This window comes from Sphaeramia orbicularis, chromosome 18, assembly GCF_902148855.1.
Source record: "Sphaeramia orbicularis chromosome 18, fSphaOr1.1, whole genome shotgun sequence".
Lineage (NCBI taxonomy): Eukaryota > Metazoa > Chordata > Actinopteri > Kurtiformes > Apogonidae > Sphaeramia > Sphaeramia orbicularis.
In genome coordinates, this window is record NC_043974.1 from 3,200,725 (window position 1) to 3,218,910 (window position 18,186).

General features: G+C 38.7%; 1 protein-coding gene across 1 annotated transcript in view; it reads left to right on the top strand.

Moving 5' to 3' along the window:
• dysf (dysferlin, limb girdle muscular dystrophy 2B (autosomal recessive)) overlaps nucleotides 1-18,186 on the top strand; it is a 285,908-nt gene that overhangs the window by 234,585 nt on the left and 33,137 nt on the right. Inside the window, exons 43-46 of the mRNA XM_030162629.1 lie at nucleotides 3,099-3,227; nucleotides 5,458-5,613; nucleotides 5,697-5,788; nucleotides 16,858-17,028. Of these exons, the coding sequence (XP_030018489.1) occupies nucleotides 3,099-3,227; nucleotides 5,458-5,613; nucleotides 5,697-5,788; nucleotides 16,858-17,028 (548 nt within the window). The remainder of the gene's footprint in view (nucleotides 1-3,098; nucleotides 3,228-5,457; nucleotides 5,614-5,696; nucleotides 5,789-16,857; nucleotides 17,029-18,186) is intronic.

Below are 18,186 nucleotides of genomic sequence, written 5' to 3' on the forward strand. Positions count from 1 at the left end.
GCCTCATTTTCAGCTTCACCATGAAGTTACTGTCCAACGAACTGGCAAGAACAGATCAGTCATTAATGCCAAAACAATACATAGAGGTTAATAATATGAGTTCACATCCAAAAACCTGCTGATCCACTGTGACAGAGTAGACAGTCAGATTTAACCCTTAAAGACATTTTTGTGGCAATTATATTTTAATATTAGCCTCTTTCTGAGAGAAATGTAATTGAATTCTTTGACCATGTAGATCAGGGCTATTCAACTATATTTTCCCGTGGACCAAATTGTCAGAATGCTGAATGCAGACTGGGCCGGACCCCTGTAGTGTTACTGTAATATCGGATGTGGGTGTTTCTATGAAACTGGTCCTAAAAACAGGACAGAGGGGCTAAAAATTCCACCCAGATGTAGACGAATGTTCTGAAGCAGGTTTGGAAGCACTTTGGGTCTGTTTTAAAAAGAAGTATTTACTGAGATAGAAGAGAAACTATTTTTCAGATAAAACCCATTTTTATATTATTTCAATCTGTATGTAACACAGTCAACAGGACACGAAAATTACATGCTACTATTTTATTGAATATCTTTTTATTCACTCACAGGTGCATTTTAGGAATTGAACTAATTATTCAAAGCAGAGTGTTTGACAAAAGTGAAGTCTAATAACATACATATTAACAAATTCTTCCCATGGTTGAGGTTTGAGTTATGCTTCTCAGAAAAAAGCAGACATTGTGAAGTAACACTCCTGCAGTGGTAGTGTAGGTGGTGTTTCAGCCACACAGGAACTATGCTTTTCCCTTTCAAATGAAGCCTCATTCGATGTACACTTGGTCTGTTTAACCCAAACCCAACCCTGGTGGTTTAATGGAACAGCTGTCTGCTGTATGTGTTATTAAAGTACATCCGTTTATGTAGTTTTATCATCTTGGACTGACTCAGAGCCTGTACTGGTTTATTCTGGAGTCCCGTCGTTGTCCTCCCTCTTTCCATCCTTACCTCTCTTCCCCCTCCCTCTGCCTCACCCCTCCACCCCCTCCTCATCTTTGATAGCTCCATAGTTTAAGGAGTCTGACTCTGAAGTGAATGAATGTTTCCAGCCCGCTCATCGCCTCTTTTTCAGCGTCATTCCTCTGATAGGGAAAGAATGACGGAATGTGCACTACTGGTGTAAAAAGCCAGTGCTAATGAAAACAAATGAATCTTTTTGTGCTTTTGACACATAGTCCCTGCCCACAGACACACAGACACACACATTGTCCCTGCAGTTTGAGGGAAATACAGCGTTGAGTGGCTTTTGGCTCTGGGTTGAATTCAGCACCAGTGCAATTACACTGGCCTGAACTCAGCTATGATGCCATACACAATAATGTGTGTGTGTTCGGTTGGCAACATGGAAGAAGCTGTAAAAAAGAGCCATGATTGTGGTTTATGTATGAGCGTGAATACAGTCTGGCCTAAAGGTCATCACCAGACCTTTTCTTGTTCCTCATCTTTTCTTACCTCTTAATAAAAGTATGTTAGTTACAACCAGAATATTAACCCTGTAAAGTCTGAACCATTAAATCATTGACAGAAAATTCTAGTTCTTTGAAACTGGAGCCTTTATTGGTCCTTCTGAACCAAGGTTCTAATAGTTTTGGATTTTTCATTATAGTTTAGTTTTATTTAGTTTTGACTTTTTTTTTTTTCTTTAATTCAGTTAGTTTTAATTAGTTTTTAGAGCAGGTTTGATAGTTTTTATTAGTTTTGGTTTTCTTGTTAATGTTTAGTTTTAGTTCATTTTTTTTTTTTTTGTATCTTGGTCGTATTCAAATAAATCCCAGACAGGACTCTGCTGCTTTCTCCCAACTTTAGCCTCCATGTTTCCAGGTAGAGTGGGGACCAGAAGACGACTGGAAACCACAAGTGAACACAAGTGACGGACCATAAAGTGTCGTATGGTGCCGCTACCTAAAATTGCTAGAGCAAAATAAATTGATTTCGTGTCAATCCGACATTGACAAAGACAGAAACGAGGGAAATTTTATCCATAATTTTTATTCGTTTAGTTAGTTTTGTAAGCACACAATACAGTTTCAGTTAGTTATCATTTTTTTCTTTTAATTATAGTTTTTATTTATTTCAGTTAACGAAAATGTTTTTTCAATTCTAGTTTTCATCATGTCATTAGTTTTCGTCAATGATAATAACCTTGTTCTGAACAACCCAAAAAATGTTTTTCAGATATCAATTTCCATGTATGAGTTTCAATTTTGTATCATATTTGATACATCGGGTCTCAAAGCTCAAATATTATTATTTCTGAACAAACAAAAACATAATAGAACACAAACATGTCTAACAAATTGTTAATTCCTTTGCTAAATGGTCCCAGTTCTTCCTCCTTCCTCATTAATGACAGTCTTGTACAATAATACTAACAAATTAGGCTACTGGTGTTATTATTATTATTATATATTTTTATATTATTACAACAATTATTATTTTCCCCCTCACCCCCCCTCTTTTTCTCTCTTTCATTCACACTCCCCTCTTCCTCTTTTCCCTATCACCCCTAACCAAGCTATATTGTTTAGTTGCTCTTTACATTTATGATCTTTTTCATTGTAATATGTTGTTGTTGTTGTTGTTTGTCAATACTCTGTTGTTGTTGTTGTTGTTGTTGTTGTTGTTGTTGTTGTTGTTGTTTTTGGTTTGTTTGTTTGTTTGATTTTCCCTTTGTTTATGCATTGTTGTTTTTCTGTCTACATTGTCTTGTTGACTATCACAATAAAAAAAAGACAGTCTTGTAGTGTCACTGGAAAGGTCTCTGGTGAATGAACTCCTCCCCCTGGTGGATTATCTGTGTATTGCATGTATCTAATTGTATACATCAGGTTTTTCAGGAAAAAAAAAAAGCCACACTTCTCATGTAGAGGGCTTCAAAACTCATGGATCAAATATGATACGTTTGGTGTTCTGGGGTTAAACTATTTCAGCTTTTATGAACAAACCAAAAAAAGACATTTCATATCTGTTTTATGAAACCGAGGCGTCGCTCCATCCGTCTGATTCCTTGTCCCTTTGTTTGTGATCTAATCCAGTCCTCCTCTTCATCTGTGCAGGTGTTTGACCGGGAGCTAGAGAAGGTGGAGGGTTTTGAAGGTCTGTCGGATTTCTGTCAAACCTTCAAACTGTACAGAGGAAAGACTCAAGATGAAGGAGAAGATCCATCTGTGGTGGGGGAGTTTAAGGTACAAGCTTTTGTCTCCTTGGTGTAATTTAGTTCAGTCATCCTTCTGCAAAGCATTATTGTAGACATTATGACTCTTCTGTCGAATTTTCTTTCTTATTGTAACTTTAGATCATGTCCTGATGTGTTGTTTATTGTGTTCTGCATTGTTATGTTGGAAAATGTCACATCACTTCATTTATACGTTATGACATCATCTGAGCACACGAGACGTCGTTATAAAACACAGGTAACAAAAGGTCACGGAAACTCACTCATCTCAGATGATGATAAACTCAAACTCAAACTATGATAAATCATATCACTCAGTCATTTTAACACACCACAAACAGAATGTCCTTTTAAGAAATGACCAGCAGTCACATCACATCAAAATCAAATAGTAATCACAAAGTATCCAGTCATTTATATGTTTTAGTTCAGTATTAATTGTCCTCCTTGTAAATCCAAGCTGGACTGAATGTACATATCCTGACCAAGGAAAATCCAACTCTCCCTTTGTGCAGTAATCTACACCTGGAGTTACTGCCTCTGTCCACGATAACAGACATTATATACGAGGGCCGTTCAATAAGTTCATGGCCTCACCCAGAACAGAACAACACAGACTGATAATTTATATTTTATTTTTCAACATAATCTCCATTTACAGCAATGCACTTGGTCCATCGATGTTCAAGCATCACTATCCCATCACGAAAGAATGTAACATCCTGTATTTTAACAACCAGTATTTCTGGGTGAGGCCATGAACTTATTGAACGGCCCTCGTAGACTACATGTCCTCTAACATTAACCTGGATTTGAAACAGAGGAGAGAAAACTATTACAGGTCTGTGATTTTAGTGGTCCATCCTTGTCAGAGTGAGCGGGGGGGTGTAGCGGTCCGTGATTAAGTGATTGTGTGTGTGGGGGGGGTGATAGTGTCATTGTTCGAGCGGCACACACACACACACACACACACACACACACACAGGAGCAGCGAGCGACAGAATCTTCACGCAGTAAAAAATTTAATACATCTGCTACATATTGGCCGTTGTTGATTAATGGGTGATACGCTATAATCGGCCCGATTAATTGGCAGGCAGATTAATCAGTTGGGCTTTACAAATGACATTGAATAACACACAAAAGGACAAATATGTGCAGGGATAACACACCAAATGCCATACAACACGATTTCATGAAATCAGTCTCCAATATGAAGGTAAAGCAAAAAGACTTGATTTTAAAATAAAAAACTATTTCACTTTCAGGTTTTTCACCAGTTGTTGAACATAAAAGTTAAAGACAGAGAATCTTAGATATTTGCGTTTACACACACACAGGCTTTGTGCGTTTTTCAGAACACACAAAAAATAGAATTCACTTATCACAGCATGACTGCAGCTACATGTAGATGATGTCGTTCTGACTGCATCTCCAACTAGGGCTGTAAGAAAGTATCGGCTCTGGAATATATCGTGATATTTCTTTTCACAATACTGTATCGATATTTTTAACCTCCTGAGACCCAGGAAATGTCAGCTAAGTACCAGCTTTTTTTGTTTTTTATGAAATAAGTGCCTATATTGGAAACATCATGATGCAACAGTTTTTTCAGATGCAGTTTTTAAAATTTTTATGGAATGTCCTTTGTAGTGGACAGTTTTCTTTTCTTTTTTTTGTATAAAGTTGTGAAACTCTTGTCCACAAATGTAGACAGAAAACCTATAGTTGGGTCTGAGGAGGTTCAGTATTTATTCAAATGCAGATATTGTGGAGGTTCATTTTTGTTTTTTGTTTTTCTTTTTTGTTTATATTTTATTTATTATTATTTAACACTATTTTATTAAATAATGTTAATTCCTTTGTTGGGATTGAACTCAAATACTGTTCTTATGTTAGTTCTGAACTAGTAGAATATGAACATTTGAACAGGATCTGAAACTGCTTAAACTTAAGCCTAAGTGTAAAACATAATTTAAGTTTTAATGCTTAGTTTTAGCATTAGATCCTGTTGTGATCAAATAAAAATGTGTTTAGTATTTTGTGCAGATTTCTGGTGTAATTCAGTTCTTCAAGGAAATAATCATTTAAAAAAAGAAACAAATAAGAATGGCCTTTTTAACAGTATCATGATATATCGTAATATATCGTATGGTGATCCTACTATTGTGATTTGTATCGTATCACCAGATTCTTGCCAATACACACCTCTGCCTCCACCCCTCTTCCTCTTTCATCAGGGTATGTTTAAGATCTACTCCCTCCCAGACGACCCCTCCGCCCCTTCACCTCCCCGACAGTTCCGAAAACTCCCGCCCAACGGCATCGAGGACTGTCTGGTCCGGGTCTACGTCATCCAGGCTCATGGACTGCAGCCCAAAGACCCCAATGGGAAGGTACAAAAACACCCAGAAAGTTAATATTGAAAGATACATAAGAACAAACATCACTTTCATGTCTGTTTTTGTCCTGTTTTCAGTGTGATCCGTACGTGAAGATCACTCTGGGGAAGAAGAGCATCAATGATCATGATAACTACATCCCCTGTACACTGGACCCTGTCTTTGGAAAGTACGTATTCAATCTGAAAACATTTACTTTGCAAGTGGAAGATGTTGGAAAAAAAGTCGATCATACGATTCTGTGTCTACAATATCTCTGCAATATAAGATTTGGATGAGAATGTGAAGGAGAATTTCCCTAGATACCATTTGATGTAAAACCGCTTTTTTTTTTTTTTTTTTTGGCTTTTTATTGATTTCCAGTAGACAAACATACATAACACATCAACACATGCCACACTAACTGCACAATAAAATGTAAACTAACCTCACTGCACACACACAAAAAACTGTGTAAGAGAAAAATAATAATAATAATAGCACACACACACACAAAAAAAAAGCTGTCACACTCAATAGCTTTATACATGAATATAGTCTGTTGTTGCTTAAGTCCCTTAAGTGTAAAACAGTTACTTAAATATATTATAAACAATCAACCTTGTAATGCAACATGCGGCCCGGGGGCCAAAACTGGCCCGCCGAAGGGTCCAATCCGGCCCATGGGATGAATGTGTGAAATGTAAAAACTATACTGAATATATTAACAATTAAGGATGTAAAAATCATTTTAGGTCAGTTCAACCTAAAGTGGGTCAGACCAGTAAAATACTATCATAATAACCAATAAATAATGAAAAGCACAAATTTTCCTCTTTGTTTTAGTGTTAAAAAAAGGCAAATGCATAAAAATGTTTACATTTAGACTAGCCCTTTTACAAAAAATGTGAACAACCAGAACAAATATGAACAACCTGAAATGTCTTAAGATAAGTATGTGGAATTTTAATAATATTCTACCTGTTATTCAGTTTTTGGTGTGTTTGTAGATCCACTGTGATCTGTAAGTTCTAATGTACATGTGTAAATGATAAACTGAGGCAGAATATTGTTAAAATTGCACTTATTTTTCTTCAGAATTTTCAGGTTGTTCATATTTGTTCATGTTATGTTCAAGTACAGTTTGTAGATGTAAACATTTTCATTACAGAATCTGACTTTTTTTTACTCAAAAACAGAGAATATTTTGCTATTGACATTATTTCTAAGTTTTTATCCTGTTATTTATATTATTTTACTGGTCCGGCCCACTTTAGATCATATTAGGGCTGTATGTGGAACTGAACTAAAATGAGTTTGACACCTCTGTTGTAATATATGTTTCAGAACTTTGAAAACTGTAGAAGACCAAAACATCCTTTATCATTTCCATGCTCTGAGGAAGCATCGTATCATCATTCGTCTGTCACTCAATTATAATACATGTTTCGTGGTCATAAAGCACACACACACACACACAGTGTTCAGAGGGTTTTCCTTCTCACTGTCCAACTGAAAACTGCACTGCAAGGTCATTTTTAATGTCACTGGCCAAAACATATGATGTATAATTCCCTGACACAGAAGAAGGAGCAATACTGTAGGTCTGTCCTCCCCACAGCCATCAGACTGTAGAACAGTTCACACACACACACACACACACACACCACACCATGTGCAATCATAATGTATATGTATATAGTATTTAAATTGAAACAAAAATTTATATAAAAATGTATATAAATAGCAGATTTTTCTTTCTTCTCTTTATATTTTGTGTCACATGTAGGGGTGGGTGTTATGGACAAAACAAAAATATCTTGATTTTTTTTTTTTTTTTCATTTTACGATAACGATAATCTCATGATATCCTTTGAAATGTGAATTTCTTTCTCTCTCTCTTTTTTTTTTTTTTTTTTTTTATACAAAAAATGCTGTTAAACTCTACTTGCTTACCAGGACATCTATGGATAGACACAGCACTTCAAAACAACAGCTGGTTTGTTTTTTAACTGCTGCATACATCTTCTGCAAAACATGGGGGGGGGGGGGGGGGGGGGGAGGTAGTTATAGATGTGGGTGTGCGGTCCATAATTAACGTAACCAATGCTGGGGTGAAACGACAGTGAAACCTATCATGCTTTCAACATCCGACTCCCGGCTTCTATTCCTCTATTAAACAGTGGATCTTACATGAAATTTTCACAACTTCTAACCTGTATCCTCCGGACCCCCTCCACATGAATTTGTCACGTTTACCCCCCTTTACGCCACCCCAGCTGCGTATAACGTCATTTTGACCGACATCAGTCTGGTCAAAACCAAACCATTTCCAGGCTAGTGTGGTGGACTCACGTCTGCTGTGAAATCATTCGCTGAGGCTGGAGACTCCTGCAGATTTCCTCCATGTGAGACCATGTTGTGTTTTGGGTGCTGCCGAGTCACCAGACTGAATCCTGTCTGCTGAGTGGCTTCTGAGGCATGCATTCAGCCAATGAGGACTTTCATGCACCTCTCCTTTACCGTCTATGTACCGTCCATTTGTTTTCATTTGGAGACAGTATGAATACTCGATAATGTAAAACTGCACATCATCAACTCAACATTTACGATAGTATCGTAGGCGATATATATCACCCACTTCTAGTCACATGTGTGTTTCTGATTTTCTCTCTTTTCTATCTTCCCTTCCCTTCATCAGAATAGGAATGAATAAGTTTGGACATCAAGAATTACAAACACAAAATGAAACTTTACCATTCTCCATCATGAATATGAATTCACCAACGTGACTCTACTGTCAAAAATACGTCACCACTTCACAGGCATTATTTCTGGAGCAGAGGATCCATGGATTCCAATGGGATATCATGACTTGTGTAAATGTACACGCCACTTTTACAGGTTTCTGCGGGTCATTAAAAAGCATTAAAAGTATAATAGATTTTTGTGAAAATTAAGGCCTTAAATGGAATTAAAAAGCATTAAATTTGATGTCCAGAGGCATTAAAAAATGTAATACACATGATGGAAAAAAGCATTGTTATTCACGATTTATTTTGATTATATAAACATTTAGTAATTTTGATGGGAAGTATAGTGTGATGACTGACAGGCTGAACCCTTTAATTGTCTGTTGTTTATGGCCGATACATGAAGTCACAACACCGGATGCTTGGAGTGCAACATGCTGTGACCGTGCTCATGCCGTGGCGAAAGAGCAGAGGGAATATTAGCAAATGTGGGAAAAAAGGGAAAATGCCTGTTTCAGCAGAAGTGACTGGAGGAGGAACTATTGAGAACCTGTTAAAGCCTGTGGATGGTAAACTGTCATAAAGCTATATAGAAAAGTGTATCTGCAGTTGGACATGGGCATTAAATTTGTTTCAAGTGACATTAAAAAGCATTAAATTAGATTTGCTGATACCTGCAGCAACCCTGTTTTAATTGGCATGTTTTATGTACGCATTATAAACTTTCCGCGTGTATTTATACTTTTCTTTTTTTCTTTTGTTCAGACAAGGTATAGTTTTTAGATGTTACCTGCTTGACAGTTTCCACTGTGACTCCCGTCTTCCTCAGAAGCGTCATCCAACGTGCGGCTGATGTGTCATTTATCAGCTGGTCGGCTCGACGGACCAATCAGAGCCCGTCGAGCCGACCGCGCCTCCTCCCCCTTGGGTGGTCTCTGGAGGAGGGAATCCCAGGTGTGCAGAGGGTGTACGCCCCCTCGTCCCAGTTGATGGCGCCGCTCGCCCGCTTCCTGATCTCTGTCGCCTCCTTGATCCAACGTTTGAATTTGTTTGTTTCAGATGTTCAGATTGTGCCCTTGTCCCAGTCCATGATGTGGTTGTGTCTTCTGCAGTGGTCCGTGATGGCTGATTTTAGGTCCTCCTGTTCTGCTTTTTCCTTTTGAGTCTGTGTGAATCGCCCCACTGTCTCCTTTTCGCATTCTTTTTGGTGTTCTTTTTTCCTTTTGTTAAAAGATTGTCCCGTTTCCCCGATGTATGTTTTGTTATATGATTTTCTGTGTGTATGTTCACACCATTATCAGCCCCATCCAACCTGAATCGATGCGTCACACTGAGGTTAGGGTTATGTGAACTGGGGATCTGGGCGTAAATTGACACACAATCGAATGACGTTGAATAACATGTGAAAGGACGAAAATACGTACGTACATCACACCAAATGCCATAAGAACTGGTGTAACATTACAACACCATTTCAGATCAGTCAGTGGATTCCACAGACTGACCAAGAGTTCAGGTTCTTTTTCCACAGTTAGCTCAGGCAGGATCACTGTTCAAGATGGACGACCAAGTCAGACAATGAAACCAGGTCCAATCCAACCATTAGTCCGTTGTTCTGATATAATGTTATCTGTAAAACATTCCCATGCTCCTTCGTCAGCCATCTTGCCGCCACAGAGAAGGAACCTGACCTCATGGTCAGTCTGTGAATCCATGGATCCTCTGCTCCAGAAATAATGTCTGTGAAGTGGAGACCGATTTACAACAGTAGAGTCACGTTGGTGAATTTGTATTAGTGATGAAGAAAGAACAATCATAAAGTTTCATTTCCTGTTTTTAATTCTTGATTTTAAAACTTATTCATTCATATTCTGATAAAATACACACAATACATTTAATGTACGACTGAACTCATTCAACAGTTTGCACACATTATTATAGACACACATTTCTATCTTATGCACACAAATATTTTGACACCAGCCTAACCCCATATTCCCTGAACTTAAGTTTAGCATTTCCTGCCACCAGCTGTGTAATTTCCCACATGGTGAGATCAGTAAAGTCTTATCTCATCCTTCCCCATGTTTTCAGGCTGTAGTCCAGGGCTGTCCAGTCCTGGTCCTCCACATCTAATATCCTGCATCTTTTGGATGTTTCCCTCTTCCAGTCCACCTGACGGTCTTCTGCAGAAGCTTCATGATAGACGTGTTGAATCGTGAGTGTTGAAAGGGGGATCCGTCTAAAACATGCAGGATAGTGGCTCTGGAGGACCAGGGTTGGACAGCCCTGGTCTATGCAAACACAAGCATTAGCACTGACAGTAGTGACAGGACTAAGAGCATATATTCATTCATTATATTGTCACGGGGGAATAAGGACCCACAAGCAGACTTAAAGGTGCAGGCAAAGGTTCTTTATTGAGCTGAGAAAACAAAGCTAGGAGCGTGACTAGACACGCGTAGTCCAAAAAACATACAGACAGCAAATGCTGCAGACAAGGCAGGAACGTGTGTCAAGTACAAACAGACAAAATCCAAAGTCTCACAAACGGAGGGTGTTCCAGCAGTATCTGGCCGACTGGGGAGCTGGTGGAGGGTGAGCATGAGGTGGTAGCAAGAAACAAACCGACAAGTAGAGCGGAGAAGAGAGAAATTAAATAGTGTGTGGGTGATGAGGAAAGGTGTGTGAGACTGATGAGTAACAGGTGAAAGGAGTGAGCAGTAAAAGAAAGGATGAATGAGCAGGCGTGACATATACAGTTATCCTAAAGTAAGGAAGGCATAAGAGAAAATAAACTTAAATAATGGCCAAAAAAACCTAACAATAATCACAGCACATGTTTGGTTTTAATGGACTTGTGTCTGTATGTTCCAGGGCTGGTCAGAGGGTAAGGCTGTGTGTCCTACCTGTCCTACCTGTCCCACCTGTCCTACCTGTCCCACCTGTCCCACCTGTCCCACCTGTCCCACCTGTCCCACCTGTCCTACCTGTCCTACCTGTCCCACCTGTCCTACCTGTCCCACCTGTCCCACCTGTCCTACCTGTCCTACCTGTCCCACCTGTCCCACCTGTCCTATCTGTCCTACCTGTCCCACCTGTCCTACCTGTCCCACCTGTCCCACCTGTCCTACCTGTCCCACCTGTCCCACCTGTCCCACCTGTCCCACCTGTCCTATCTGTCCTACCTGTCCCACCTGTCCTACCTGTCCTACCTGTCCTACCTGTCCTACCTGTCCTAGACTTCCTCATACACAGTTGTCTGTTTGATTCCTAGTTGGATCCATCTTCTGGTTCCATATATTGATCTGGTCCAACTCTCTAAACCTGCAGATGTTGACCTCAGCTCCATTTGACATCACCTTCAACCACCACTATTTCCTCTAAATCCCATCCTAGCTCTGATGCAGTTGGATCCACTTTTCTATCATTCATTCATATAATAGTGAAATAGTGCCTTTAATCTGTCTGCAGCTCCATAGAATGACCAAACATGACCTTTGACCTGAACTCATTTGAATATCATGGTGGAAAATCCAGTCCAATCCTTAGGTTGGACTTTGCAAATCTAACAGAACATTCTGGTCCACCTTGGAGATTCTACTGGTGTAAATCTGTTCAACACACTAGATTTATCCATCAAATCTATCAGCTGTAGAATCTACGAGGAGGGACACATGTTCAATTTGAAGGACAACTGAGAAGGTTGAACACTGATCCATTCCATGGAGAAGTGAACGGACTATCCAACTGATCACCTAAACAGGTCTGATTTACTCAGGTTTGGTGTTTTTTTCATCAGATTAGTGTCTTTAATGGACCTCCTTTCCAGTTGAGTCAGTCATGTCCTTATGAATCCAACAGAGTTCAGACTTAGTTACAGACATGATCAGGATAAAGGATCCATTTATAGATGATGGATCTGACTGTTTTACTGCAGGAACTGAGTCATGCATCACTGAACATGGACCAGAAGGATTTTACAGACACAATTATGCATCTGACTGGAACACACACACCTATTATTAAAATAAATCCAAACACATGGGAGACTAGGACATGTCCTTCCTGTAGAGAAAACTCTTACTGCTATAATGGCTCAAAATATTAATAATAATAATACATTTTATTTGTATAGCACTTTTTATAGAACTCAAAGACACTTTACGTACAGCAGATAAAAACGGAGACCAAGCACATTAAAAACAGATAAAAGCAGGTGCAGAAGGCAGGTATATAAATATAAAACAGTTAAACATTAAAAGCAATCTTAAATAAGTGAGTTTTTAAAAGGGATTTGAAGGTGTTGAGGTTGGAGCAGTGTCAGATGGTAGGTGGGAGGGAGTTCCAGAGGATTGGGGCAGCAGTAGAAAAAGCTCTGTCCCCCCAGGTTATAAAGAGTCGTAGTTTCAACAGGTAACTGCACAGAAGAAGGTAACAAGTAACTGCCTGACAAACCAGCAAACACTGAATTTAGTGGATGCATTAGCAGAATGTCAGTGTGTGAAAGTCAGGCCAGAGCGCTGCACACACTCTTCCAAAGTGCCCCGAAGTAAAAAGGCTATTGACATCGCCATTTAACATGTTAAACGATGGGTGGATGTTCTGTGTCCAGCCCAAACACGTTACTCAGACTGAAAACGAAAGGCGAAATGTTCCATGAAAAGATCCCATGAAGTGGAGTCAGACTGGACGAGCTCGGCCGACAGGTTGACAGATTGACGGCCTCTTCCACGTGTTCATTACTATCTGTTCACTTTCCCTCTCTCTCTCTTCATCTGCAGCTCCTCTGTGTCTCACCTCTTTGTGTCACCAGTAGGGGTCGCTGCGCTCACACCGATCACTGCGTCTGAACACACTCTGCTCTGAAGGCTGTGACGTCCGTTCATCAGTCAAACTCTGACATCGAACAGAGTCTAGTTGATGAGTCACACTCTCATACAGCAGAGACAATAAAGATCTGGAGCAGAGGGTTGAAGGAAGGAAAGGAGAAAATGTAGAAGCTTAAACACAAACAAGTGAGACCAACAGGATGTTTTCTAAACTGTTGGAATCAGCTGACAGTGGACCACAGCTGATTAGACCTCAACCTGAAATGTCCATCTGAGGGAACATACTGTCTGAAAACAAAACAATACAAAATCACTGATGCCTAGAATACAGACTGAACAGTTTAATGTTCAGTTTAATGTCTGCCAGTGTTTTCCCTTACCTGTAACTGACTTTGATCTAACTTTAACCCTTTCATACATGAGTTATGAAAAAAAAGTATCCAGTTTTTTTTTTTTTTAGATTGATTTTATTTCACAAAATTAGGCTAAAGTTGAAATGCATTTAGAAAGTTTTAAAAATATATATATAGTTTCATTAAGAAGATATTTAACCTCCTGAGACCCAGGAAAGTACAAGTTTGGGCTTTTTTTATTCGGTAATTGCCGGTATCGGAAACATCATGATGCAACAGTTTTTTCAGATGTTTTGTTTTTTTTTTTTTTTTTATGGAATGTCCTGTGCAGTGGACAGTTTTTTTATTTTAAATTTTTGTATAAATCTGTGAAACTCTTGTCCACAAACGTGCACAGTAAACCCATGTCTGGGTCTGAGGAGGTTCACTTTAGCAGATCCCAGATCAGTCCACATTCTAAACTCAGATGAGCCTTTAGTTGTTTTTATGCCTGAGGGTCTGTACAGACTGCCCCCCTGTGGTTTGGAGAATATTACATTTAGAACCCTTTGGAAAATGAGTTCAACTGTGTGTTCACAAATGTAGATGTCAGACATGAAAGGGTTGAAGAAATAATCAGGAAAATATTGGTCATCAGTGTGTTTTTTGTTTAGTTTTTTTGTCTTAATGATACTGTGGAAAGTGGAGGAATGGACGACTGCCCCCTCTGAGGACCAGATGGTAGAGTGGGTCGTCCAATAACCGAAGGGTTGGCGGTTCGAATCCTGCTCTGTCATGTGCTGTTGTGTCCTTGGGCAAGACACTTCACCCTCCTGGCCTCCAGTGCTGCTACTCACACTGGTGTATGAATGTTCGGTGGTGGTGGGAGGGGCCATAGGCGCAGATTGGCAGCCACACTTCTGTCAGTCTGCCCCAGGGCAGCTGTGGATACTAGGGATGGGAAGATTATCCGACACGCATGTGCATGATCCGAGTGCACCGGCAGAGAAGCTGCGAGTGAATGAAAACTTTGGAATGGTATCGCAATGCATCGGTTATTGAATGTTTGTATCGATAAAATTCGATCTGTTCAATAGAATATATTTGTACTTGCATTCAAAAGTGTTCCTATTTATTTGAGTAAAGTTTTTCTTTCCTTCAGACCCACGTTAACATGCGCTGCGGATGTGTACACTGTACACTAACAGTCTGAGCTCTGTGGATGGACTGTGGCACAAGCCCCGCCCATGAATACTGTAACGTCTGTATGTGAATGTGGCAGACATAGAAGGAGGTGAACACATGTAGTTTGTGAATGTGTACTTTTTACTATATGAACTGCATTAAATACTGCTGTTCATACTGGAGATATTTCCTTTAACAGTGTCATACAGATCCAACAGTGCATCCCAGAATACCTTGTGCAGGTGTCTCTTAAAGTAACAGAACTTTTTCGGTTTTATGTACATTACAAATACATTACATTATAAATTAATTCAGCGAGGGAGTAAGAAGTTGAGTGTGAGAAACATGAAGAGAAACGACTTTAGGAAACAAAGTCCTAACTTTTTCACTGACTGTATGTGAGGCACGTGTTCTGAAACTGAACTAAAGCCACTTTGTAACAAGTCATGGTCTTATTTGATAAATAAGTAATCAAGCTCATTGAATTGTACTGCACATACAGTATAAATAAATAAATTTTTTATATATATATATATTACTAGAATGAATGTGTTGAATCAGAATGTGTGTAATCGCTCTGTATCGTGACTTGGGTGTGAATCGTATCGCATTGTGAGATGCCACACACGTATCTTTAATATATCGGATCGGAGATGCCGTATCGAGATGTGTATCATATCGGCCTTACAACTAAGATTCCCAACCCTAGTGGATACAGATGTAGTTTAACTCCATCAGAGTGTGAATGTGAGAGTGAATGAATAATGGATCCACTGTGTGTGTTTTGAGTATGTGTTCATAGAAAAGCGCTATATAAATCTAATCCATTATTATTATCATCTATTACTATTTGTTAATATTTAATATGTGATGTTTTGGACCTTGTTTAAGCAAAACTGGCATTTGTGTATTTATAGGAGGAGTACCTTTTATTTACTGAGTCTATCTTGTCATTTTCTATGAACTGTGTTGACTTATTTACACACCATCACTGTCCGATATGAAACACATATTTTCCTTGTGAAATGAGGTTTTGTTCTATTGTGCAGCCCTACCTCAAAACATCCCCTGGTGTCCACTTTCGTATCACATGACCAAACACAATCACTTTGTGATTCGTAGGGTATTTAACAATGATTTACTCACATACAGTCTGTCGTCCAGATGCTACACGTGGAGACTACAGGCTTTGGAACTTCACAGAAGAACAGCTCCTTCTGTTTCTGTTTATTTTAGATCAGGGGTGTCAAAGATGGGGCCCGTGGGCCAAAACCGGCCCACCAAATGTTCCAATCTGGCCCGCGGGATAAATTTGCAAAATGCAAAAATTTAATTGAAGATATAATCAGTCAAATGTGTGGTTTTAGTTCAGGGGCCACTGCAGATCAAATCAGGCTGAATGTGGAACCTGAAAGAACATGAGTTTGAAACTCTTCTTCTTCCCTTGTTCTAACATCCATCAACATCTGTTTTTTTTGTTTATTGGTTTGTTTGTTTTTTTACATGACTCTAGTTGTGCAAAATGGTCTTTCCATTGCAGTTTTGTGCAATATACCAATTTCACTACACCCGAAAAGACAACTTTTCAAAGAGAGTTTTGATGAAATTGTCGTTCCCCATTAGGCAAATTTTTATGCACAAGTTATATTCACGCAATTTGAGGGTCAATGAAAAAGCAACTAGTGTAGTTTTGACTTGTATTTATTTTCACATCATAGACAGCAAGAGAAAAAAAAAAAACTATATATATATATATATATATATATATATATATATATATATATATATATATATATATATATATAAATATATGTATATATATATATCATACCAGTAACACTGTTGTGCAGAAGACGATAGAAGCCAATAAAAGCTGATGGAAATACCTCCACGGAAATAAACAACACACAGGAAAAAAAAAGTTTTTTCAGGTTATTCACATTTACTCTTTTGTTTGGAAAGTTTGTAAATATTTTCATAATTTAATGTTATTTTTTTGCACTAAAACAAAGAGAAATTTTGAGTTGTCATTATTTATAGGCTATTGTGCTATTATTGTCCTGGTTCGGCCCACTGGAGAATAAATTGAGCTGAATGTGGAACCTGAACTAAACTGAGTTTGACAGCCGTGTTTGTGTGTTTTGTTTGTTTTTTCAGGATGTTCGAACTCACCTGCTCGCTCCCGCTGGAGAAGGACCTCCGGGTGATGCTGTACGACCATGACATGCTGACCAAGGATGAGAAGATCGGTGAGACGGTCATCGACCTGGAGAACCGCTTCCTGTCCAAGTATGGAGCCATGTGCGGGCTGCCCCAGTCCTACTGTGTGTGAGTACAGACACAAGCCCTCCACCTTTGGAAAGGAATGTGGGGACCAAGCTTATTATTGTTAATGAAAACTAACAAAATGACAAAAACTAGAATTGAAAAAAACATTTTCGTTAACTGAAATAAATAAAAACTATAATTAAAAGAAAAAATGATAAGTAACTGAAACTGTATTGTGTGTTTACAAAACTAACTAAAACGGATAAAAATTATGGATAAAATTCCCTTCGTTTTCGTTTTCATCAATGTCAGATTGATTCGAAATCGATTTATTTCCCTCCATCAGTTTTAGCTCCACTGTACGACACTTCACAGTCCGTCACTTGGTTTCCAGTCGTCTTCTGGTCCCCACTCTACCTGGAAACATGGAGACTAATGTTGGGAGAAAGCAGCAGAGTCCTGTCTGGGATTTATTTGAATACGATGACAGAGAAGAAGAGAAAAAAACTAAAACTAAGCATTTAGAAAAAAACAAAAGCTAATGAAAACTAATAAAAACTAGCAAACCTGCTCTAAAAATGAATTAAAACTAACTGAATTAGAGAAAAAAAAGTCAAAACTAAATAAAACTAAACTATAATGAAAAATCCAAAACTATTAGAACCTTGGTTGGGACTGAAGACCAAATTTGGGAACAAGTGTGTGAGAATAATAAACTGACCAGAAGTCCAACATGGAAAGTATTTATCTGAAAAATGAACCTCTGATTTTTTTAAAACTCCATTTGTCAACTCTAAGTTCGACAAAACTAAGACACCTCTTTTCTGGAGACAATGTGGACAAATTGTTAATCACATATAAACATATTTTGGGATTGTCCTACATTTAGAGCGTTTTTGGGAGGGGATCTGGGTAGAACTTTCACATTTACAAATGAACACAGGATAGGATCCACTGATGTTTACTTTTGGAGTGCTTCCTTCTGACTTTTTGTGTAAAGAAAAAATGTATTTATTCAAAATTCTTTTATTGGTGGCAAAAAAGATGATAACTGTGTTGGTGTGAGCCATGACCCTACTGTTGGACAACGGAACGAGCGACTCATCAGAGTAAATATGATGGAAAAAAGAAGAGCAGAGCTCCACCTGACCATGGTCTGATTTAAGAACAGATGGAACCCACAAAGGACTGATTTGGACTGACTTTATTAAGAAGGTT